General features: G+C 42.4%; 1 protein-coding gene across 2 annotated transcripts in view; it reads right to left on the bottom strand.

Annotated features, from left to right (window-relative positions):
* The window catches only part of LOC138723156 (3',5'-cyclic-AMP phosphodiesterase 4B), a 170,661-nt gene that overhangs the window by 84,979 nt on the left and 58,365 nt on the right, over positions 1-27,317 (bottom strand). Inside the window, exon 1 of one of the 2 annotated variants that reach the window (XM_069862045.1) lies at positions 10,997-11,101. The exons of the other annotated variant lie outside the window; for it this stretch is intronic. Coding sequence (XP_069718146.1) covers positions 10,997-11,043 — 47 coding nt within the window. The 5' untranslated portion in view covers positions 11,044-11,101. Of the gene's footprint in view, positions 1-10,996; positions 11,102-27,317 lie in introns of those variants that run through there. 2 annotated transcript variants of the gene reach the window in all.

The raw sequence follows: 27,317 nt of genomic DNA, 5'->3' as shown, positions 1-27,317 counted from the left end.
CATAAATGTTTCTCTTCTTCTTGATATCTCTCAAGATCTCTCTGTTCAACCAAGCTGTTTTTTTCCCCTGCTGGCTTTTTTTCCAGAACACGGGGATGGCTTTCTCCTGAGCTGCTAGGATTTCCTTTTTGAAGAGCTCCCAGCCCTCATGGGCTCCCTTGCCCTTAAGTACTGTCTCCCATGAGACTTTGCCAACCAGCCTGCCCCATTTCCAGCACTTCCATAGTCCAAACATGCAACGTGCCTTACAGCCACTCATCTCACTTGCAGCCAAGCTCCTTCCCAGAATCTTCACAAGTAAAGCAGCTTGCTCGTGTTCTTGAAGCCAATATGGAAAACATGAAAACCCATTGAAATCACATGGATGCACTTTTCACACTAGGTTCAAGGTTCTTCGAGATCAAGGAGTCAGCTGAATCAGCAGGCAGCACCACGAAGCGCCTTGTCCATCCATCTCCTGCAGGTCACCCCACAGCCCACTCCACTGCTGTGTCGTGCTGCATCTGCCTCATTTTCTGCTTTAAACCCTGAACTCCTAATAACTGCTGTGACTTCCTTGAAAATACGTCAGCTGCTGCCCTAGATACTAAGCTTGCTACAACAAACAGTCTTTTCCAGACTGAGTGGTGACTACCAGCTTATTTCTCGTGTTATTCTCAGCATCTTTCAGTTCATCCTCATTTTGCCTTTCCAGCCACCTTTTCTGGAGAATCGCCATGCTGCTGTGCACCCTTCTCAGTTCCCTCTCCTCTCCCCTTCTCTTTGACTAATATACAGGAAACCAAGTATTTATTTTTTCACTTTTTCAGCCTTTAGACAACAGAAGTTTCGCACATTTCTCTGCAGATATTAATCCCTCCAGGCTAGGTAATAACAAGCTCCCTGGTGCAGCCTCTCCCTGCAGGACCTTACTGATAATCTTTGGACGCCCACTCGCATCTTTAGCTAACAGCCAGTTTTCTGGCCATATTATAGCTCTCCCCATCCGAGAGTCAACTTTAATACTCAAAGTTGTATTTCATGCTCTCCTAAAAGCCAAATACATACTGTCTATCAAATTCAGCTCCTCTCCTAATTCTCTTACTTCTATAAACAAACCCACCAATCACATATGCTGCACATTGCTCATGCTTGTGCTTTTGACAGTGGGCCAAACCATTGAAATCAAAAGAGCAGAATTCTGAGCCAGGGTAGGCAATACAATATATGCTGCTTTAAATGTGGCAAACTTTTAATAGGCATTTAATGATGACAGATTTTAATTCCGTGGAAGGAACTGTTGAGACTACAACCCTTTTATTTTTACAAACACATACTATATTTGCTTTTTGCAGTCTTCTGCTCCTATCCCAAAACTGTATTACTTAAATCATCAAACAACGCATTTATTCTATTAGTTTATATTACTGACCTATAAAGTTTTATCAATGGCTTCTACAAATATTTTAGAATGGATTCAGGTCCTTTGGATCGATTTGATTCACAGTCATTTCACCACACCTATTGCCTTCATCTAAGAAAACATATAAATACATGGCAGGTTCACATGTCCTCTAGCTCTCAGGGACTAGTTCCTAGAGAAACCTTTAGCATCACCATTCTTTCATATTTAATAGCAAATATGGGGGCAAAGCATGTGGCATTGAACAGAGGGGCCCCCAATTCCAGGTGCAGATACTGCAAGTGGCCCAGTATCTCTGGAAAGCAAAGGAGGAGGCTGAAGGGAACCTTCTTACTACTGAAGTCCACATCTGATACTTGTATTCAAACACAAGTTCCATGCTGATATATAATCCAAGCAAACACAAACAGAAAGAAAAAGGAAATATGGGAAGTCTTCCATCATAAAAGAGTAATCATGAGAGTTACGATAATGTTTCAGAATTGTGTTAACCATGATGGAATCAGCTGGTTTGATTTTTCTGTTGTTACTGCTTACATGAATTGTTAAACTTTATTTGGAGTGAACACTTACACACAGTAGGCATAAACACCTCAGAGGGAGACATACAGCAAAAATGTCTTAAAGCTTCCCACTGCAAAAAACCGCACTCAGTGAGATGCTGCAGCTTGGCCAAGCCTGACCTGCTCGGGATAAAATCCGCCTGGGACGTTCCTGCTAAAACTACCGAGCTGTTTTCAAGAATAAAATTACAGAAAACACGTTCTGCCTGAAATAACAAATGGTCTGTCAGAAGCTGGTTGGAGGTTGCCAGGTCTGATTTTTTTTTCCCCCTCTTTTCTGTTTCAGGCTATTGCTTTAAAGGTTTAATTTTAAACTTGGCAAGAGTGTTACGTCAGGGATCAGCCCTTCCCCGAGACAAACACTCACAGTTGACTCACTGATGGCCTTTTGAAAGCAAATCTTAGCATACATGCACTAATTGGGGCCTTTTTAACACTGGTTGTTAAGCAGTCTTGAAGGTGACAGGCACAGGAGCCCCTGGTGAGAACCAGGTATCTCCTGCCTACTCACTGCCTCCAGCACCCTGCCCTCCGCTGGGCAGGCAAACCTGGCATTGAAAAGCAAACAAGGGGAGAAACTGATAAAACACAGATGACAATATAACTAAGGACTATTAGGACACATGCACATGGTGGGCTTGACCCCGACTCAGGCTGTTTTGGGTCTCGTTGCTGCAGTGATGCCGGGCATGCAAACCACCACTCCCTGTGCCACGGCACAACACAGCACAGGCACCAGGGAGGGCAAAAATGGCCCTCAGTGTTTTTAAGAAGTTCTGGGGCTTTTTCCACTCTTGTATCTTAGCAGGCTTAGGAATGCAGATTCTTGTTTCTAAAGCTTTATCAGGATTTCCTTCATAAACCTCTTTCACAGAGGTTAATAACTGGGATAAAGCTTTCTTTTAGCTACAAACTTGCTGGCGCACAAGGCAATCTTCAGGCAGTTAGCTGTTACAGCGAGCAACACCATGAAAAATGGGTTTGAAATCTGGAACTTGCAGAAGGAATGAGTAAAATTTTGGGTTCCTACTGACCTGGGTTTTGTTATGTATGAAGAATTCTAGAATTTAAGTGAATTTTTTTTTAAACCCACACTCCCAGATCTTATGATTTTCAGTTCTGCCATCCCGAGAATAGCTCCACGTTACCTATGAACCAGTCCCTACAATTTATCTCCTCTGCCAACAGGAAAAATGAAAAAGCTATTCCCAGGACCACGCAACATTCCCCTCGCAATGCTTCTGCCCAAGCTGCTTCTGTACAGAATAGAGCCAGGCACACCCAGGCACATACTGTGCAGGAGCATCCTTACCAATGTGATGCCTAGAGCAGGACAGACAGGTGATGGGCACTGCCCTCCACTCCCCAGGCCCAAAGCTCAGCCGAAATGGAAACTTGAGGACTAAAAGTATATTCCCATATGCAGTCTTGTCATTATTTACATCCTGGTCAGCACTGAGTAATGCAGATTAGTTATTAATAACCATTGTATTTATTCCTCATCTAGATGAGACTCCTCAGAAGGACTTCTTAAAGTGTGATTAAAGATCTTTCTCCCCATATTGCAAAACCAAACCTGTAATCATTATCCAACTCCTGTTTCCACAGGCTTTGTCCTGGGCAACTCTGGATTATGGCAGATTTCTATCAATGTCCAGCTGCCACAAGATTGAGAGCTGTCTCAAACTATGCCCTGGTCACCCTCTGGCCCACAGTAAGCCATCAGTCCTTTAATTATGAGGGCAATCGTACACAAAAGAAAAATCCGGAAGCTTTGTTGGATTTTAAGCCCAGCCAACAGCAGCCTCATGCTGCCACTCGCTCAATTCCCCCTTCCCACAGAGGGATGAGGAAGAGAATGAAAAGAAGCAGGGCTCGTGGGCTGAGATAGAGACAGTTTAATAGGACAGCAGAAGGGAGTGATGATGATGATAATAATAATAATACACAAAACAAGTGATGCACAATGTAATTGCTTATCACCTGCTAATGAATCCCCAGCTTGTCCCTGAGCAGTACTCACAGCCCCCCAGCCAACTTCCCAGTTTATACACTGAGCATGACATCGTACGGTGCACAATTTCCCTTTGGTCAGTCTGGGTCACCTCTCCTGGCTGTGCCCCCTCCCAGCCTCCTCTGCCCAGTATGAGAAGCTGAAAAGTCCACAATGGCTTAGCAAGAACTAAAATCATCAGTGTGTTAGCAACATTATTTTAATTTTGAATCCAAAACACAGCACTACACCAGCCATAAGGAAGAAAATTAACCCTGTCTGAGCTGAAATCAGAACAAGTTTATAATGCAGAACACAAAAAGATACCATTCCACATACCATAACAATGTTGATAACATGTTTAATTTTTGCAAGTGTTGTAAAATTATGTTTTAAAATGTCTGAACTACATTAAAAAAGCCATTCCATTACCTTCAGAAGAACAGAGAGCATCCACCTGAGCAGAGGTGCTGGTACTTCCCAGCAGGGCAATGTTATAATGAGCTCTGCTCCATTTCAGCTGATCTGTCTAACATAGCTGTAGCATCACAGACCTCACAGAACTATAGCTGGTTTGTGCAGACACCTGGCAAAATTACTAAAATGCTGCATGATGGCACTACTCACAATAAGCAGTTTTGGGCAGACCAGGCTGCATGTAGCAGGTAAACAACACCAAGTCCCCTCCTACAGCCCCCCCAGCCTTCCCTTGTCTCAGCATTTTTATAGCCTTTGTTCAATTTATCACAGATGATCCTTGTTCCTCATTATAATTTCATTTCTATTTATTTAAATACTAACTAGGTAAAGGGCGTGAAAAAAGAACAAAAGAGGAAAGGTTTTCCAAGAGAAAAAAATCATTTTTATTCTTATGAATCAGCTACCAGTGATGCACCCCTGAAAATCAATATTGTTCTGGTATGACAGCTCACACATCCCTGATCACACAACCCATGCCCGGTGCTTGCCTGAGGATGTGGCAGGCAGAGACTTCTCAGAAATGTGAGTCTTTTACCACAGAATCCCTGTTTGCATCTTTAGAATCACTTTGTAATGCTGCTGCTGCTTTCTTAAAAGCCCTTTCCCACATTTAGGTACAAAAAGGTATTAAAAAAATACTCTTAAAAAGAGAAGGATTCCTTATGCTCAGAAAAAAATCCCAGCAGCTCAATCTGTTAGCGACTGCTGCACCAGGAACCAGCCTTTCTGGTTTTTCATTATTTCATTTATGTGCAAGTTTACTGCTTTGAAACCACCCAGTGACGTCAATGGGCCAGAGAAATCAGAGCTCTGTGAGGCAGCGGCACCGCTCCCAGCCTGCCTGGGTCCGCGATGATCAATCACGCACTCCTGGCACGGCACCATAGCAGCACTGCTTCAGAGTTTACAATGGCAAATGCTCCCTATTACTTGGAGAGTATATTTTTTTTGTTCGGTACAATTAACAATGAAAATGGTATTAAAAACTGCAGACGGCAAATGGATTAAAGCACTAAAGCTCTTCACTATATTCTGGAAGTTTAATTTTTGTTGAAGAAAAAATTAAATTGCAAAGAAACAAAATCGTTGCTTGCCTTGTAAAGGGATTTAATAATCATTTTACAGGACATATACCCCCTCCTTCCCCAATTATTTGTATAGTTCTGCTTTTTGATGTAGCTCTCACTATAAATTCTAGAAAATGAAATGACCACAAGCCTTTAATAGTTTATATTTTTTAGCTTTTTTTAAGGACTGCATATGAAACTATGTTAATCCCATCAATCTAACAGCTAAACATGAGAACAAGTGCAATAAAAAATCAACCCATGACGTCATTTGATCCAAGGAATTACTGCTGTATGTTGTGAAGCCCCATGCATTCATTTCACAGCACCTTTGGTTTATCAAGGAATTGTCCCAGTTCATCCAGCCCTTCTCATCTGAGATATAAATCTGGCTGCAAGAGCAAGGTACAGCACATGACAAGTCTGCACAGCACTCGTCTGAAGAGTCAGGCAGCATCTCTTAAGCCACTGCAGAGCACACACTGGGGAGATGCTGGGAGAAATGGGTATCAGTGGTGGAAACATGGTGGTGGCCGGGACGAGGTCACAGGACATGAAGTGGGGGCAGTCATGTAGGAAGAAATAAAATTATCTTCACTCTCTGCAGCATCATTAAAAATAACCTCTCAAGCTTATACACGCTGGTGATAAGGAGAGTATAAAAATCAGAGATGCAGAAGCATGCTTAGAGTTGAAAATCAGGGAAGCTAACCAGCAGATCTTTGCAAGCCAGCAGAGCACCCAATGGTATCCCCACTCATTAGGCAGATGACCACTGCTGTCCCTTCTAAAAGCATTCAAGGAAAACCTGGACTCATATGAGAAAGTTGGTACGTGGCTTCCCAGATATCCCTGGATACCACCTAACCCAAAGGGTATTCTCTGGAGACCCACCAAAGCCAGGCTAGGGAGTAGCATCCACTGAGCTCCCAGGGCAGCTCCTCCACCCAGGCTCACCCCTATCAGTTGACGAGGCTAACAAAGCACAGGGTGTTCACATCGAGTAAGGACTTAGACTTCTGCCTCTTAGACAAGTCAACGAGGAGAAGGAGGAAAAGACTCAAAAAATAACTTAGCATGCATGACAGATATAGATATACATTAACTTGGCTAAACATAGATTATTTCACTGGAAGTTAAGATCATTAATGTAAATATGATAATGTAAATATGACAAGAGCAGCCAGAATGCTCTAACTCTTCTGCCTTGCAAGACCAGCGTGAAAACATAGCCAGAAACAACTTGAAAAGACACAGCATGAAGAGAAGGGAAAGGTCACTAAATACCAAGCCCCACTCCTCCACCAGAATCCCTGCGTAACCAGCTTTTTGAACAGTGAAAGCAAATCCTGCATTGCTCAGACCCAATTAAATCCCCATTATTTTATTGTTAAAAATCTCATTCCAGCCAGGCATTGTCTTTGCTGCAGACATGTTTCAACAGCGTATTCTTCGTGCTTTCTACAGCCGTTGTGAGCACAAGAGAAGTATTTGGCTTTCTCTTCCTAGACTGTGCCTACAGATTTCTGAGTTATGTCTCTCAAACCTACCCTCTGCGCATAAATAACGTCTTTGTTCAAGATTCTATTTATAGAAGGCTACAGAATTGATACACAAAGGCAATCAAAGTGTTTTAAATATGTCTAAAGCTACAGGTAAACCTCACAATAGCAGGATACCTTGAAGATAGAACAGACTTTCACCTATGACATGGGAGAGGGTTGATTCCCAGACCACAGTGATCTCTTCTTCTCTGAGGAGAAGAGTTAGGTACTTCAAAAATCAATTTAAAAATCAGAATCAGAATATACTGTACTGCATTTTAAAAAATATTTCCAGCCTCACATCCAGCAGTAACAAATGCCAATATCTCAGCCTGAATCCAGTGAGTTAGAAGAGTTAACACCAAGAAGGCTGTTTTGCATCCAGTGATTATTACCTCTATGACAAATACGTTTCTATTTCAGTACCAATACAAAGACATCCAAGAGCCCCTGGAACTCCGACTGCAGTCGCCTGCGGGTTGTGGAACACCTCCAATACCCTGTGTTGTCACCCCGAGACCTGGGGTATCGTGCCACCACTCCCCATTGACTCAATGCAGCTGCTGTTCAGTCTCTGCATCACTTGTGCAGGGGGGAGACCCAAGTTTCTTGTTCCTCCACCATTCATTTACAAGAATGGATATGCTGGCGCACTCCCAACCACAGACAACTCTTTTCCATTTCCCCAGCCCAGCTTCCAAAGCCCCAGCCCAGCCAGAGCATGCCTCAACACAGCACAAAGCCATCCCTTCTCCCCCTGAAAGCGGCAGCAACCAATGGCCCACATCATCCACATGCTGACAGAAGCCACTAGCCTCTCTTGATCCTGGTGGAGAATCCAGTGCTCTGAACCTAAGGGCCATCCTAGCCGGCCCCAGGCTCCACTGTTTAAACAGTTTCTCTGAAATGCATCATTTGTGTGTGGTTTTAACAATGCCTTTGCAAACTGGGGCAGTTGTTTGTTCACCTGCAGCTGGTAGGGAAGGATTACTTTTTGATAGTTCAGATTACTTAGGCTTCCACCAAAGTCTACAACATAATTTTTTTTATAGTTCAGTTAAAGAGTTTGCTTATGCATGATGGGTCTTCAGAAGAGGACCAAAAAATGTATTGAAGAGGAACAAAACGCCTGAAGAAACAGTGCAAAGGGCTAACAGTAATTAACAAATCTCAACCCTGATGCAGGCTTTGAACAAGCAACCAGGTTACAAAGGTTGTGATTAGTAAGACTCAGTCTGAAACTGTAACTAGACTAGACACGCATGGGGTGAAGAATATGCTTTACTTCCACCTGTGCACTGGTTAAGTAAATTTTTGTGGGATAACGCCTATCCACTCCTTCATAAATCAATACACTGGTGGCTTCCTTTGAGCAGTACAGTGTACACATCTGAAACAGATGGCCCCACTTTTCTCCAGGACCCATCTCTGAGAACCCTCCCTCTTAGCATTAAGGTGCTGTTGAGTATTTGTTTCAATCCAACACTTCCTACAGCTAAAATTACTTCTGTTGCTCTTGCAACTACAGAAACCTGTTTCTTCATTCTCCCAATGAAATGTGTATTTCTGTGACACTCTCTGCTCTGCCCAGGCTTTCACACTGTCCATAGCTAACACATGCGGTCTATCCTCTTCTTGGCATTTGTAATTCTGGCAAATCAATTAATGCTTCCCATCTCTTTCTTTCTGATCCAATATTCCTCTATCTTAAACTACTAGGGTTTCTCCTCAAGAGGAACTTGCTAATTCCAACCAACAACTCCTCCTGCCAAAACATCAAGGGGAAGCCATGGTAATAATTCCAAGACAGGTCTGATATGGGCTCTGCTAATGTGCAGCAACACCTGCCCCTCTGTCAGGCGCAGCCACATGATTCCTGAGTTATCTCTGTCCTTCATATCTGGCACCTTGCTGACCACTGGCAGCAAAGGCACAGCGTCCTTCCTGAGCTCAGCCTGCCTGATCTGCTGGTGCCGGACCACGTCCCCCATGGCTGGTTGCCTTCAGAACTTGTTCGCACAGAAAAACCAGTTTTGCAGGGGCAATATTGTGCAGATTTTGATGCTACATGGCCACTGCTTATCAAGATCCTGGCTAGGATCTTCAGCATACATGCCTGGATATCACATCTGCGCTCTCCTCACCACTGCAGATGAATGGGAATGTATGGAGAAAGGAAAGCTGAAGTATTTTGTCACAAAGGAGATGAACGCTGGTAACATGCTTGTCTCAAACTATGAGACTGTGTGATGCGCTGCACAGCAATTGCACATCTGACACCTTGATTACATGGTCCTCATTTCTCTGCAAGCACGACATCTGCTTGGGAGTGAAGGCAGGAATCAAACAGAGCAAGAACAGTACAGACAGGAGGATGGGAGAGGAGGCACAGTCGCCAGCCCACCCACCCAAGAAACACATGCTGGACCTCTTCAGCTGGGTAGGCACTCATGCTGCCAACACCTCTTACCATCCAAAGAACTCAGCAGCCGCGTGAAGGGTTGAAGTGACATGTGCCATCAGCTCTGTCCCGATGAAGGGCAGAGGGTGTCCGGGCACAGCTCCTCTAGGTTAGCGCAGCCGGCAGGAGAAGGGAGACTAGCCTCACTGTCCATCCCAACCCACAGTGCAGCAGAGAAAGAGCAATCTTTCCCATCTTAACTATCAATCAATTCATCAACACCTCACTGATCACAGAAGACACAGCCCTAATCTTTATGCAATGTAATGACAGATAGCATTGAGTTTTTAATTAAGAAAACCTCACATGGACATGAACTGGACCTTGGGAAGCAAGAACACACAGCACCTTGCACTGAGAACTCAAGCAACCGGTGGGACCCTCCTTCCTTCCCTTTCTTGCTGCCTCCTTGTTTCTAGGGGCCCCCTGTTTCTTACTTTCTTAACATCTGCTTTAACCAGAGATCTCCTGATAATATAATAATGCATTTTCCCTCTTCTCTAAATATTTACCTTTCCATTCTCCTGTCCCTTAAACACCACATGCGGCTCTTCCTAACAGGCAGACTCTGTGCTCTAGAGAAGGAAAGCTAACTGCGCATCTTTACAGCACTGTTTAAAGACTCAAAGCCTCAATATTTTCATTAATATACACAAACAGGTTCATCTCTGAGCCTAATGCAGAGGGAGCCAATGTTAAATGATTATAAGCAATAATAAGATTACATAGAATAAATTCTATATAAGACCAAAATATGTATGTGCGTGGGTAAGATTATAAAATACAGTACTTGAATATCTAGAATATTAAATTCCATTTACATTTTATATTCTTACAAGATGCTGTATGGACTACATAGAATATCTGCAACTATAATAACACGTACATCACACTATCCAATTACTCCAACAGCAGACTTTTACCTACACAAAGGAATCTCGTTTCGGTGCAGTCTGCCAAACATAACCTGCGGCACCCGCTGTGGGCCATGCCTCTGAAGTTTCCTTCACATCTCCCTTGGCCCTAACATGAACATATTAGAGCAGAGGCAGAAGAGGCAGTTCCATCTACTTATTAAAATGCAACAGCAGTTGACAACAGACTTGAGAAGGTACAGGGCTAACACCATGAAATCACCCAAGTGAAAAGATGTTTAGTGACTCATTACTTTTTTTAAATGAAAATTTATGTTCACACACATCTTAAAACAAAATAATTAGGTGCAATACAAAATTCCCCACCCTTTCCACCCCCCTCCTCCATTACTAGGCGTCATGAAGGTGCATTGTGAGATCAAAACCTGATCAGGAAAGATAGAAGAAAATATTCACAAGCACTCTGACAATTTTACAGCTGGAGGAACATGCATATCCTTATCAATGCTTCCTTTTAGCAGCTGCTTTTTGTGAACATAAAAATCACACACTCGCAAGCTCTTTTGTCCACCAGAACTGCTCTGATCCAGACAAAACCAAGTTATACTTACCAAATCCACGAATGACGACGATTAGGTACAAAATTAACATTTAACATCTTCCAAGATGGTATTTCTCTTCTACTTGTACAAAAAATACTCAGTACATTTTCTGCTTGTTCCAAAACTTCTGTCTTTCTGAAGTTGTATCAGTGGCACGGAGATGTTTCCAGGAGTTTTTATTCTTTGTGATTACATGTCAACTCCCATTGCAGGGTGGATGTCACTTTATACACGAATGCAAATGACTTGGCAATCAAAATGTGAGGGTGCATGTGGAACAGCCTCTACAGACTCCCATATTTCTTCATTTATATCAGAAGGAAAAAAAAACCTATCTATTTCTGGCAAAGACCAGACTGCAGTTTCCTGCTCTCATTTGTATAATCCCTTCCAGTGATCCTGAGACAGGGGTGGGGGGAAAAGCAAGCCTTTTCCAAACTGGAGATACATCCCCATTTTCCTGTTTGTCCTTTCCAGGTCGTATTCCTCGTTCATTCACCACCTCTGCAGATGAATCAAAGTTTTCTGACGCTGCAGAAACTCTGCTCCCAGGTCCCTCCTGCGTAACCCACTCTGCACCATGGATGTGAGGGATGAGATTCCAGGGGTGACCCAGGTGCAGGCAGCTACAGGGGGATCCAGGGCCCCTTCAAGTTAGGGGTTATGGACAGGAGGGAGCACGCCTGTAAGGCAAAAGGCCTGGTTTATCCATCCCACCAAACTAGAAGAAAGAGCAAAGCTTTTGGAGGGTTTCGAGCTCTCTGCAAGGGGTCATCACCACCCTGAGTGTGCTCTGTGTTATGCCTGGCACTCAGGGACGAAGATGTGTTTCTTGACAGGTTCCCTGGCTGTCTCTCCAGCCCTCCCTTCTGCCTGGCCGGAGAGCTGCTCTGCCTGCAGGAAAATCCTCCCAGCAGGTACGTCCGCAGCTGCAACTTCCCCCAGAGCCTTTGAGCAATAGCAGATTTGCGTGTCTCTGCATAAAATGGAATTTTACAAGATTTACATCTAAATCCCGCCGCTGAACATCAAACCCAGCACAGCTCCCTGGTGCATCAAGACGTCAGGGGTGGGTGGTGGGAAGACAGGAGCTGTGCAGGAAGCAGCTCCCGAACTAAGATCTTTCCGCAGCAGCACAGCCTGGGACTTGGCCGCAACCCCCCATGAGGCTGCACCTCTGCTGGAGTCGGTGCTGGGGCTGGAGAGCCAGGGAGGGGATCTAGGGACAAAGGGAGGGCTGCTTAAATAAAGGAGAATTTAAAGTACTTCCAGCAGCTACAATGGGATGGTTTGGGAATGACAAAAGGGTATGTGCCCAGGTGTCCCTGCCCAGGTGTCCCTGCCCAGGTGTCCCTGCCCAGGCAGCACTTCCATCCAGTCGAACACTGGGACAAGAAAGGAGGCTGCACTGATGCGGTTGGATTGCATGCTGTGTTTCTTTCAGTTTGGGAAACACAAAGTTCAACGTCAAGATATGCACGGTACGTGCAAGCAAATTTTCCATTTACTGTATTTTTTTCCTCCTAGTGACGTCTTGAGACATTTCACTTTGACAACCAAAAGGAAGGGTTTTTATCAGCAGCTGAAATCAGATGCATAAGCAAACAAGCATTAACGGGCTACCTATAAGTGATGTATAAACGGGCTTTACATTTCATCAGTCATAAATGATGCAAAATGTTCCCTACCTACGCAGAGGAGGGTACTCAAAGCAGGAAGAGAGGACAGCGTGGGAGCCCAGCAGCCCAGGGCACTGAGCTGGGGATCGCACGCCACGGCTTGAGCAGTCTCACCCCTACACCCAGACCTGCAACCTGCTGCACCACCCTGCCCAGGCATTTTAAGTCCAAACTGGAAAGATGAATGAGCAACTGTTTTATTAATTAGGAACTCAAATTCAGTTTCAAAATAAACAGGAAGGGAGAGCTGGGAAATTGCATTACATACTACGGCACAACTCAACAGTTTGGACTGACACGGTCAAAGCTAATAAAAAATCTAGGCTGGAGGAACAACGCTTTTCTTTTCTGTACATGTTGGGTGGAACATTAAACCTTATTTTATTCTATTGACATTAAAAACAAGTTATAAAAATGTAGGTACAAATTAAAAGTATAAGAAAAACTGTGACTGCAAAGACCATAGAATCATAGAATGGCGGCTTCAGCTGGAAGATCATCCAGTTCCAACCTGCCTGTCATGGGCAGGGACACTTTCCATTGGATCAGGTTGCTCAAAGCCCCCTCCAATCTGGCCTTGAACACCTCCAGGGATGGGGCAGCCATCACTTCTCTGACAACCTGTGCCTCATCACCCTCACAGTTACACATTTCTTCCTAATGTCTGATATAAATCTCCCCTTAAAACCATTACCCCTTATCACAGAATCACAGAATAACCAGGTTGGAAGAGACCCACTGGATCATCGAGTCCAACCATTCCTATCAAACACTAAACCATATCCCTCAGCACCTCATCCACCCGTGCCTTAAACACCTCCAGGGAAGGTGAATCAACCACCTCCCTGGGCAGCCTGTTCCAGTGCCCAATGACCCTTTCTGTAAAGAATTTTTTCCTAACGTCTAGCCTAAACCTCCCCTGGTGGAGCTTGAGGCCATTCCCTCTTGTCCTGTCCCCTGTCACTTGGAAGAAGAGGCCAGCACCCTCCTCTCTACAACCTCCTTTCAGGTAGTTGTAGAGAGCAATGAGGTCTCCCCTCAGCCTCCTCTTCTCCAGGCTAAACACCCCCAGCTCTCTTAGCCGCTCCTCATAAGACTTGTTCTCCAGCCCTTTCACCAGCTTTGTTGCTCTTCTCTGGACTCGCTCCAGAGACTCAACATCCTTCTTGTGGTGAGGGGCCCAGAACTGAACACAGGATTCGAGGAGCAGTCTCACCAGTGCCGAGTACAGAGGGAGAATAACCTTCCTGGACCTGCTGGTCACGCCGTTTCTGATCCAAGCCAAGATGCCATTGGCCTTCTTGGCCACCTGGGCCACTGCTGGCTCATGTTCAGTCGGCTGTCAACCAACACCCCCAGGTCCCTCTCCTCCAGGCAGCTTTCTAGACAGACTTCTCCTAGTCTGTAGCACTGCACAGGGTTGTTGTGCCCCAAGTGCAGGACCCGGCATTTGGCCTTGTTAAACCTCATGCCATTGGACTCTGCCCAGCGGTCCAGCCTGTTCAGATCCCTTTGCAGAGCCTCCCTGCCCTCCAGCAGATCAACACTTCCACCCAGCTTAGTGTCATCTGCAAACTTGCTAAGGGTGCACTCGATGCCTTCATCCAGATCATTGATGAAGACATTGAACAGGGCTGGACCCAGCACCGAGCCCTGGGGAACCCCACTTGTCACTTATCCTATCCCTGCTCTCCCTGATAAAGAGCCCCTCTCCATCTTTCCTGTAGCCCCCCTTTAAGTACTGGAGGGCTGTTAGAAGATCTCCCTGGAGTATGGATAATCAATAAGCAGACAGTTTGTACCACTTCTGCCAATTTGTTTTGAAAAAAGACAGTTTCTTCTGCAGCAGTGAATAATTTTGCTTTCAAATCTGTGTAGACCACAGACTTACACATTTTATATATGACAAAGCCCACAAACATATATGGATGGCGATAAATACACAGACAGGCAGATACATGCACTCTGTCAACCCCAGCCTGCAGACTTCACTACCAGTACAACAGGTGGTTGTACAAATGGCCATTCTTACACACAGCCAGCAGAGACATCAATTCTGCTGTTACTGGCTTTAAAAAAGCGCATTTACAGTTTCAAAATTATGTTTATTATGCTGGAAATCCACATTGGTTTGGACATAGTTCAAAACTTGGCTCAGAAGATATTTCAGGCATTTCTTAATGATGTGAGAATCTCTGGTATGCCCTGAAGTAAAGCCCAGAATCACAGGCTGCTTCTTTACCTGCTTGGTACCTGCAGTCAGACTGGCAAACCCCAGCATCACAAGCCCACTCATACACTTCACATGGCTTTCATATATGAAAAACCCTGTGTGTGTTTTAACTGACTCCATTCGTGGGGCACACTGAAATTAATTTTGCTACCAAGTATGAGAAATTCAGACCACACATTGCACTTAACCTTCTAGGTCATTCCTGAAGGGCGCGCCAACTCTGTGGGTTGGGGAGCAACAAACCTATGTCATCCCCCAAAATCTCCCACCCTTCACTCCACTGGTTTCTCATCCCATCTGCACCCCACAAGCTGAAACTCTAAGGATGTCATATGACTCTAAGATATTCCTTTTTAATGTCCTCCTCTTGCCCTATGTGACTCTGCCCTTTTAACTTTCCCCCAGCTCTCAGGCTGGTACATTAAAACATTAACAGCTTTAAAATGGCTGTAGCCTCCAACTCCCATGCCTAAGAAAAAAAAACCAGCATGTTCTTCTGGAATAGGAAGTCTGCCACGTTGGCCTTCAACATTATTCTCATTCTTCTTAGTGAAACAAGACAAAATTAATTCACTGCTAATCTGGTAACAGACACTTTTGTGCGCTATTACTTCCTTTCTGCACTACCACTCCGAGAATCTGCATTTTCTCTCCCTGCTTCTGTTTTTATGGTATCTCCCTTCATGTTTCCAACCTTTTCCTTCATCATGCATCCTGAACTTGATGTGGATAATTGCAGGGAACATGGCAGTAATCAAACGGTGGCTGGGTGGGAAGGATAATAAGTCTTTCTCCTGTTTTTTTTCTCTGATAGCTTCTCAGACAGTTGAATAATTATCTTCCACTAAAGGCCCAAATGAAAGACTAGCAATTGCAGTATCAACATGACATAACTGAATATAAGTCTCAGGGCTATGATCAGAACCCACTTCTCCCTCACTTCTGGGTCTAAGCACCACCGAGTGCCCTGCCTTCTCTCCTACACGCTTAAAAAAACCCCATTAAATCGTTCATTTTTATCTTTATCCATTGGGTGTCACATCTACATATTTAATATGTTTATTAGTTACACAATAAAATGGCTTTGCAAGCTCTACTGATGATGAGTCCTAGTCCCATCGGTCCATCCTGGCAGCCCCTATACTGATGGTCCACAAGGGACACATCAAATGTTTTGTGAAAAAAATTGCACAGACTCTTCAAAACCATTTTCTAGAAACCCAGCACATAACATTTTTCCATGTCTTTCAGCAAAGTTACATAAGGCAGCTATTGCACAGCTGGCCTGTTATTGTGCTGGCTTGAAACACTCCAGGCTCTTCAGCACTTCGTTACCTTTATTCCCTCAATCAACAGCAGGCTGCTGCAAAGGCTCAGGAATGTTCTCTGTCCTCGAAAGGCACAGACACAACAGCCTGAAAAAAAATCAGCTGATATTTTGGATATCTTGAGACAAACCAGAAGCACAGAACATTTAAAAAATTACGGACATTTAATTTCCAGATTAAAGACCCTATATTAATGCAATAGTATATCAGGGTTTTAGAGGAATATTTTGTCTTCCTCCTAGTTCTTAGTTGTAGAATAATCGGGATAGCATGCAGACGTCCTAGCTTATAACCAAAAAGCAAGAAACCCACTCAGAACAAACTTCTCCAGTGCTGCCCCTTGGTACTTTATTAACTGTTTTGCAAAGGAGTATCAACCCTTTAGAAAATGTTTATATTGTTGGGTTTTTCTGTCACACGCCGCTGCCAGAAGCTGCTTTGCAGAGTACAAAGCTATCTGTTGATTTTGAAAGGATGCGATTGCTTGTGCACCAACCCAACTGCTCAGCCACACAGAAGCTTTTCATTCATTCATTCTTTCTTTCTGGTCACACTGATACATAATGATGAAATATTAATTTGCAATTCTAATTTCCTTTTTTTCTTTAAAATAATCCTCTGCCCAAGCACTGACCTAAGAGCTGCAGGAACATCACCTTACATGAAATACCAGCATTCTCTGTGTACTACTGAAAAACATACTTATTTAAGAAATGCAATCATAAAACATATACCCATAGCTCATCAAACATAATTTTAAGGTAATCTATTTTTCTTCAGTCTTGGAATTCTATTCACCAAGTAATAAAGTATACCTGCTGTCAGCTGACTTGAAGCCTGCAGGTAATTTGATGTGCCAGGAAATCACCAGCTCAAAATCCTGACCTGAATCTCACGCTCTTCCGCAAAATGCAAATGCCAAAGACCTTGCAGGAACATAAGCCTAAAATAAGCTGAGTGTTGGACTGCAGAAAGTAGCAAGCATAATTACAGGTATGTACTCATCAGGGAATGGCTGACTGAAATCTCTTGCCAATGCAGATGACTGTTTAATTGTCAACTGAACTACTCAGGGCTGGTTTCCCCTGTTCTGCAGCTGGTGCAGTCCCTACACCTGCACGATGGATGTTTAAGAGGTGCAGAACATGAATGATAGGCTCCCTGAGATTGTCTTACACTCACATTGAATTTGGTCTGCAGAGCTGGATAAATACAGGTGGGAGACAGCACAAGCATTTTATGTTTTCCAAAACAGGTACCACTAAAAGTCATTTGGCAGCAGGAAACTGCAGTTTTTGGAGCATTGCTACAATATACCCTGACATTAATAGCAAATGCAAGGATAAGTAGTCTTCCTCCTTTGTTTTTCTTTGTTTTTCACAAAATGCAAAAAACAAAGTCCCCCCCCAGGGAAAATTAATCTTTTCCAGACTGACATATCACCTCCCTGTTTCTCACACACCTTCCGTCTCCTCTTCCCCTAAATAAAACTCTATTTTCAAACAGGTGACAATCAAGGCAAGCAACACAATGTTAAAGAATAGGAATTTCAAAGCAAATCGTTCACACAAAGGGCTAAATCCGAGAGACAGCGTTTGCCTTCAGAGCAAAGTGCAGCCTTTCCCCTACAAGAAACCCCCAAACCTCTCTGGCCACTGCCACTGGCCACCACAGAGAGCAAAGCACACACTGGGTGCAGAGCACGGCACCAGACATCACCTACTGTGCTGCAGAGTGCATCGACACGCAGGACCTGGCTCTTATATCACATCACAGCCCAGAAAAGCAGCACTTATAAGTAAAAGTGTGCAAGAGGCCTTTGAGATGAGTGAGTGACTAGCACGGCATTACAGCAAGCAGCACACTATGTGGGACCAGGCAGGGAAAGGAACAAATAGCAGCTCACATCGAAGCAATATCAAAAGACAGAAATGCTCGGCTGCTGTCACACTATTGCATGCGTTTGGGATAACTTCATGTGGAAGCAAGCACTTCCTAATTCATCCTGGAGAATGGTCTCTCACATTGCTCTGTCTTCCTGGCAGGTTTAAGATTATATGGGAAACAGAAAGCGAAGAGGAGTTGCAGGTGAGCCACTAACAATACACCAGAGTAGTGTGGCTAAGAGGGAAAGAGTCAAAAAGAGCCTCTATAGCAAACAGAGGAAACTAGAAAAAGGAAAAAAATAGAATCTCAATCCACCCTGCAGCTTCCCAGTGAACATTTCTGAAAAGTTTCCAACAGAAAACAACATAATGAATCAACAACAGCAGTTGGTTTGTGAACACCAAGCACCATGTTTTTCGTAACCATCTCCAAGGGGTCTTAGTACTGCCTTAGCTTGCAATTAATTAGTAGGAGAGTTTTCATCTATTTTATGTCAACAGTATATATGATGACATCTTTAGAATGCACATATTTGGTGAGAGCACACCAAAATCTCAAAGCAAGGAACGTGCTGTATACAGAAGTGTGCCCGCTGAATGGGTTTCCATCTGGATTATATTTTGATCTACAATTTTATTGCTTCTTTAGGGAGCTTTAATTTTATGTTCCACTTTGGCTACTTCCAATCTCTAAAGCTCTTGCAAACCAATTTGTGGAAGAGATGCTGCAGGGGATGTGAGTTCCCACTGCAGCACACAAAGTGACTAAACGAAAACCAAGCGTCATTTATCTGATGGAAATGGAAACCACCAGGACCTTAGGTTTTATGCCTACAATGAAATTTATTTGCTGTCAGTGCTCCACTTCTTTGAAACACAGTTGCTGTACTGCTTCAGTTAGGGAAGAAACACTGATTGCTGCTTTCTGCATGAAACTAAATGAAGTAACACAGAAAAAGTTCAGTAATTCTTTGCATATCAGAATAGCATCACCTGTAAGCAGACTCATAATTAGAGATAAGGCATCTCAGAGTAATTAGGTGGTAATGTATCAAGCATCGTGAGGCTTCCCAAGCTTTCCAAGCTGTGACTGTGGGTCCTCCCTCCATCAGAGGAGCCATCTGGAAAAGCAGATGCCGAACAAACACCCAATGCTGGCACGCTCTTCCATCTTCCCACTCCCTACTGCAGGCCAGAAGAAAATCTGAGACCCGCACCAGGGTGGACATCTTCTGGATGAGTAATAAACCCCCATAAACACAACCCAGGGCTCTGACGTGGTCCTGCTGTTTTCAGATTGCAGCACCTAAAGCTGGACTCAAACACAGGTATCTATGTAAAGGACAGGATTTCTAGATGTGCCAAAGCAGGAGGAACAGGGTGGCAGGCGGGAAGGCACTCAGCAGCAATAAGCTTTGCTGGCTTCCCTAGACCTCATCTATGGCACTCATTTAAACATGAAAAAAATAACTGCCTCTTTAACATGGGTCACAATATTATGACTTATAACCCTCAACACTGTTTTCCCCTGTGTCTTCAACCCTTTAAGCAGTGCTTTTCAAGAGCATTAGCTTTCATATCTCCTTGACTGAAGAAGGGGTATTTTTACATGATGGCATTCTGTGTTAAAACAAGCAGATGACAATTTTGGAGTGCAGTACTTAAGAAGCTATTTCCTGACAGGAGATGAGGCAAAGCACCAGTTTCCTCAGGCACTCAGATTGCTCCTTTCTGCTCTCTCCCACAATGTTAGCTCCCATCGAGCTCTCAATTTCCTTTGACTACAAATCTATCTGCATGGAAATATTTTAAAATATTTTCTATTACATTTGATTCCATGACACGGAAGAAGCCCCAAAACAGACAGGAAAACTTAATCACTTTCTCCATGTTTCCTAATTCACAAGCAAGTACTTTATACCCACTGCTGGCTATGGCCATGGTGATCCCAAGTGAATCCCATGAGGAGAGACTTCCAAGTCTTTGCAGACTTACCACTCGGCACTAGTTTGGATATGAAATGGCCACTACTAGGTACTGATACGATTTAGTAATGGACAGGTACAGTTGGACTCATTGATCTCAAAGGTCTTTTCCAACCTAGAGACTCCATAATTCTATGATTTGGGGAGGACAGAGAGAAGGCTACCACTTACAGGTCTAGGAACAAAGCTCTTCATCTGCCTTCCACGAATATTATAGTCCTTCACTTTCACTCTAAAGAAGATAATGCAATATCTTAAAGCCTGAAAAGTAGGGAATCTTCAGTCCCTCAGCATCCTTCTGGAAACTCAAAAAGCTAAGACAATATTGCTAAAGTTATCAATATTAAGATTTTATATAATACATCATTTCCTTGGCATACTGAAACTTCCTTCTCAATGATATATTTCCTTAACAAAGAAGTAACTTGTAATGACAATAGTTATTTTTTCATAATGAAATCACTCTCATTTGAACTTCCAGCAGTAGAATAATGTGCATGTCTCTATGCATTCATCCAAGCTAGAAGATTCTGGCGTGGTAGAACTGTGAAAAATCGGAATAATTATATTTAAATAATGTGAAAACAGTGAATTTGCAATCGTTATACCAGAAGAGAACATTTCTCAAAGTTAGCTATACAAAGCAAGTCATGCTTTGTCATTAAATGCCTGGTAGACTGTGAAATACATACAACACATGGCAATCATTTGCTCTGAACCAGGTCCAAGGTGAGTGAGCTCCAGGGTGACTTAGAACTGCCGTGCGTACTTCTACCTCATCTCGTGCTTCTGGCACTGTTGGTCACTGGTTTAAAATCTCCTTCATTTGGGGGCATGAAAGAAGCAGGGGTGGTTTGTTGAGTGCAGGACTTTTTTTTTTTTTTGCTATGTTGGCTGAGCTGCAGTCTCTGTTCCTCTAAAACTGCAAACCCCCAAGCATGGGGAGCACAGGAAACCCCACTGAAATCCTTCAATGGGCAAGCAAGGTGAAAATGAGATAATATTAACCATAATTTAACAAAAAATGTTAGGGAACATGAAGAAATATACTTGAAAGCTATATCAAGGAGATAACAGCTTCACAGCCACAACATTTACTGGTTTTATACAATCCTCATCTTTTACAAATACTTGTGGTATCCTGTGGCCTTTAAATTAATGTATGCATGAGCTAGATGGATATTTAAACATCCATCCAAACCCATTCCGTTGGGATCACCCTAACAAGAGTGCAAATGTAGTGCAGGAGGAACATGGATGAGCTGAAATAGGGCTGAATAAAAACGATGTGTTTTTGCAAACCTGCTCTTCCTACCTATTTAGCAACACATCTTGTCCCTTACATGAATAACTACGATATTTTGTTCTCACTAAATACACAGAACCATTATTCTCAAGGTACATACATCAGGAATCATCCCCCCTCATCTTCTCTGGTGGAAAATCAGCTTTGCAAAACAGAAAAAAAAATGGACATAAGGAAACACAGAGGAAAAGGACTTGTTAAAGTCCTTATTTTTTTTTTTTCCCCTAAGTTTATTTTCTGGTTTGAACCTATTTAGAGAACAGGTATACCCAGACAGAATTTTAGGGAATAGCTACTTTTGCTCCAGGCAGAGCACTTTCAAAGACAGCATCATGAGGATCAGCTTCATTGGAGCACATGTACGCATCTGTCATTTAGATGCACTGAAGGGGTTTATGTCACGTAGCAGTACCAAAACCATAGTGTTTGTCTAGATAATGGTCCCTTTTCAGCCTTTATTACCAGCATCTAATTCCCAGGGTACGGCAGCCTCGGGTGATGCCGGTGCGTGTTCCAGCACCCATCTACCTCTCCCATCATCAGCATCGCTTCTCCCAGAGGATTAGATTCAGGATTTAACAATCCCCAAAGCATCACTCTTCCAGAAACAGCTGAAATTTCCAAGTTTTGCCTGCAAAGACTTTACAGAAAACTGGGGATCTCACTATTCAAGAGTGCAAGCTCTGCCAAAGCCCCACAGAAAGCTTACATCTGTTTTACTGAAGTTTGGCATTATAAAAACATTTTTAAAGAGAAATGACATAGCACATGATTTAAGTACACATGTAGTTATTTCAAACAGATAAAGCTGATTAATCTAGCTTGCCTGTGAAGCTCAACACTGTAGGTAGAAACATAAAGTTGCTACAGACACCAGGGCCAAAATGAGGTTATTCAGTCTTTTCTGGTCCAGGGCCTGGTAAGGAGGACAGACTTGTTCCATAAAAAGCAACTTGGCAGAGCGTTGCCCTTAGAAGAGCTTTTCCCATAGTCTTCAAGTGATGTTTGCTATGGACTGCTCTTGTCTGCTTTCTGGATGACCTATGGTATATCATAAAATAATACAACTCCCAGAACAGATTTCATGAAGAGGTTTAAGTCCTTCGAGAGACTTACTCATGCATCTCAGAATAGTCCACATCGCAGCCTGGCATCGTGAGTATGTATATTTAACTGTTATTCCTTATCACTTACGTTCCATACCCTCTAAATATCACTATCTCAGGAATAGGGAGAAGGCATGCACTTCTTAAATGTTTTCAGCTTTGGGGGGAAAAAAGCCACGCACAGACACAAAACTTTTGGACCTTGGCATCTGGACTCTTTCCGATTTGTTTACCCAGTATTACGATTTTCATACAATTTTTTATTGTTCCCATTTCCCTCACAAAACCAAAATTCAGAGAAAAGGGCAAGAAATCTGGAGGCATCTCCCATCAGTCCAAAGCACAGCACGTCTGTGAGAGGTGCTGTAAACCTGACAGTGCCAATGCATACATAAATCTGACAAAAAAGTGTCTACCAAAAATCATGTTGACTTTCTTTACCTAATATGGAAAATAAAAGTTACACGTAGAAGTACAGCTGCAATATAAAATAGCAGGTGTGTTATTTTAACTGTAAAGGATGCTCCTACAGCACCGCATATTCTTTCAAGAGTGCCTACAACACCTGCACAAAAGAAACCCTGCTGAGCTGGGACAACAAAGCCTGAGACACCAGAATTAGGCTGCTGACACTACATTGCTTTTTTCACGCACCCAAACAGTGATTTCAGAAATAAACTCCCAGTTTCAAGAAAACATGAACCCAGACATTTTTAGAAAAAGGCTCCACATGGGCCACTGTTGCCTCCCGACATTTCTTTCTCCCAGGAGCCTGGTTATGGCATTTTCTTACACGAAACACTTGATGCAAGGCAAGTGCAGTGCATTTGTTTCCTTGGAAACAAAGCCTTTCAACCTTCATCACACACAACCTTAAGCAAAAGAAAACTCTGTAATTAGGCCCAAGGTCTAGCTATTTTGAGCCAGCAAAATGTTAAATCACAACTATTTTATTAGCAATAGAACACAATGAAAATGCACTTATCTCAATTACTGGAGTAGTATGTCTTCATATCAACCAAAACAATAAACCCATTGAATTACGCTGAGAAATACAATCACTTGCCTATTTAAAAGAATTTGGTAGGCTTTATTTAGCTATACTCTGCACCAGAATGAAAAGAAAACCTTTAAGTGACAAATGAAATTGTAACAATGAAGAGGTAACATTTATTCATTCAGGAGACTTTAAAATTTCAAATAACCATCAACATGCAGCTGTTAACATCTGTTGTAAACAACATTTGACCACAAAGGCTGAAGCACTACCAAGTACCACCACCCACATGTACATGTTCAGTACTTCCTTGGGCTCTAGTACTTTAGCCAAATACTGTTTACTCTACAATAAATTACTCCATAAAACTCAACGTAATACTGCCTATTTCATCCACTTCATTATAGAGTTTTTGTAGTTAGGAGTAAAATCCTTTCTCATTTGTACAAGCATCAGCAAGAGCTGGCATGGTTGCTTCAGCTGGCTGGATCAAGAAACACGTGTATCCCAGTCTTCACAATGTCAACTTTCCAAATCTTTATGTTCATAAAGAAAAGACCTCAAGCTGTGCAAGGGGAGGTTTAGATATAAGGAAAAATTTCTTCACTGAAAAGGTTGTTTAGCATTGGCGCAGGCTGCTCAGGGAAGTGGTGGAGTCACCATCCCTGAAGATACCTAAAAGATGCGTGGATTTGGTGTTTAGGGACATGGTTTACCAGTGGACTTGGCAGCATTAGGTTTACAGCTAGACTCAATGATCGCAAAGGTCTAAATGATTCTATTCTACGATCTAATTGACCAGGAGTCAGAATACAGAATGGCCTAAAGAGTAAACTGCTCTGGATTTTCACCAGCACTACGTTCCCCAGTAGAACCAAAGGTAAACGCGTGTATTTGTTACTGTAGTCCCAGTGTTACACTCTTAACAAATACATCCACAATGTGAAAATAGTTCAAGAATCAAAATATTGAAGTCAGAGAATATTGTAGGTAGATACTTTCCCTGGAAATATAAATGCAGTCTGAAGAACTTAGTTAAAAGAAATTTGGTTGTTTAGTTTAAAATATACTGTCCAATTCTATTCTACCTATGATTCCTCAATGTTTTTCCTGGAGACAATATCTATATCATTTCAATTAAAAAGATGCCTGTTGAACCTGACAAAAAAATTAACTGAAAAGATACATGGAAAAGAATTGTGTTAAATTCTACTGTAAAATTGGGGTTTTTTCCTAAAAAGAAATTTTAAAGATTTGTAGAATTATTTATTCCATAATTTTATAGTTTTATATCATTCTCTCTGTTGTTCATTTTTAGACTTTTAGAAGTTATACGGTATTTTTGCTACGCACTGACTACAATGAATCCAAACATTATTTCTGTTAAATTCTACTATGAGGTTACCTGGGGGAATGAATCATTAAAAACAAGACTTACAAAATTATAACTTCAAGTTTCATACAGCAAAGCTGAACTGGAGAGTTAAACTGTTTTGGAGCCCTTAACTTGCATTTGCCGTTCTCTGGAGATTGTCTTACTCCTGATAGATTTTCCTTTTCCTTGTATAAATGTTTTAAAATGAGAAAGATTTATTCTATCACCATCATGTCTTTTTGATTAAACATTGCACTGCAGTTTTTTTTCCACAATAAATAGAGTGATTTTCAATAAAAAGAAGCATCATAACACTTGTAAGCTGAATCAGCTGAACAAATAGAGGTAAACTACAGGAAAGGGAATTTGAATGCTTTTATGGATTAAGATTATTGTGCTTAATGTTGAATATGTGCTTAAGTTTCTTGCCAAAAGAGAGGAGTTTTAATCTTTTCATGACCAAAGCACTACCTGAGAAGAATCACAGCTACTGAGAAGAGTTGATGCAGCGATGAATCTTGAATCACCATTTGAAAATGTAAAGCTCTGTATTGAAATACTGTATTTCCTTATGTGTGTAGATTATGCTTTAAAAGGAAATTAATGTGCTGTAACTAGAACATATGGACTTAAACGATTCACACAAATTCAGAAGCAGATAGTCTGTTAGACCGGAGGGAATAACCTATGGTAGGGTCAGTTACCAGGAAAGTACTGGGGGAAAAGCAGAATATTATGTAATGGAAGACAGGGAAGGCAAGAGGATAAAGAGACTTCAGGCTAAATATCACTTCATGGTATCAAACACAAATACACACATAGGTAGACACTGCTGCTAAGTTAGCTAAATAAATTTGTTGGGGTTTGAATTTGCAGGTATGCAGGTCTTCACAGATGACCCCCACATATTACCACAGATAGCAGTAAATTTCATATTTCTATTAACCAGGAATTACTTCTGTCACATATTTAGGACAATATATAAACAGCCTTTTGGGCAGAAAATAATATGGTGAAATGAGGAAGATGACAAACATCCTATTGAAGTTCCTACTGTAGTCCACTTGGAAAATGTACGGAGTCTACTGTTTCTCTAAGTCAGAAACTGTTTCAGATGACTAAACTAACATACTAAGTTACACAGACAGCCTTGAAAGAAACCTGCTCATCTTTCTGATGGAGAGCTGGGAGGCCATCTTCTCTTAGTTCTACAGAAGCTCATCCTATTAAAGATCAGGTTTTAGATTTACATTGACATTACAAACATAAAATCATAATAGGTAGGATCAGGCTGAAGCAGGTTGCCTACCTTATGGATTGAAGTGACTATCAGCTAGGTAAACATTACTTGCCTCTCTATTTAAGTTGATCAGAGAAGAATACATCCTCTCCCTCCTTCAGTCAGGTGTGCGAGCCTTCAAAAGCAAGGGCTGAAGGACTCCAACTGAGACTACATGCAATCTAACACACACATTTTTGGTGCTTCTCTATTACTTATACAGCAACTGAAGAATAGTGTGTCATTACAGAACTGTTCCTAATGTTTTCATGATCAACAGCAAGTATACAGCCCTGAATTGCAACAAAGCTATGCAGATTTAGCATGGTCTGCAATTATAAACAGGCAGTCAGGACATGTCTTTCTCTGTCCATGTTGCAACACAGTGTGTCAGGGTCTCACTGCTTGCAGCAAGAAGTGGTAGTTAACTCAAAAGTGATGACCTTTTCAAACATCAAGGTGTGAGTGGGTGGGTGTTATGCCTACAGACCCTGCCCCACGCGTCCAACTGCAGGAAGGCTGCCCAGCTGAAATACAAATTATTGCTGCAATATTCAATATATTGCTACTTTTCCCCAAAGAGCAGGTTAGATATTAAATTCTCTCTCTATTCTGAAAGTAACTGACACAACAGCTGAAAATTCAGAGATGCATCTAGTCCCCTAAATGAGGTAATTCATGGCTGATAAATGACACTTCTCTGTCTGCCTAAGAAAAGCTTCATTAGAAGTACAGCTCAACCCCTACTGCTCAGAGAGAAAAGATCCACTTACTTACAGTAGGATTCTAATATCATGTCTCTGTCTCTTCAGCTCCTCCTAAACAACGGCTGTATACAGCTCTATGTACTGGAAAGAGACAATCTACCTGCTGAGACAGAAAATTGACCCAGTTGTCACAGAAAATACATATACAGGGAAGCTGTTGGTGTGAAAATGATCTTGTTTTGAATGATAGGAAGCTGAGCTTCTTAATGCTTTTCATTCTTCTAGTCTCTAGGGCGCAGTGAATTCTGTTCTGCAACAGATGACTTAACATTATGGGTAACATAGAAGGTAGGTGGGATGACAAATAAAGTCATCAATACGCATAAATTTAGCAGAGGGCAATATGGACCACAAGCAACAATGCCAGCCTATGTTAAGAAGATTAAGCA

This window comes from Phaenicophaeus curvirostris, chromosome 8 (genome assembly GCF_032191515.1).
Source record: "Phaenicophaeus curvirostris isolate KB17595 chromosome 8, BPBGC_Pcur_1.0, whole genome shotgun sequence".
Taxonomy (NCBI): domain Eukaryota; kingdom Metazoa; phylum Chordata; class Aves; order Cuculiformes; family Cuculidae; genus Phaenicophaeus; species Phaenicophaeus curvirostris.
This window is presented reverse-complemented; position numbering and strand designations above follow the sequence as displayed.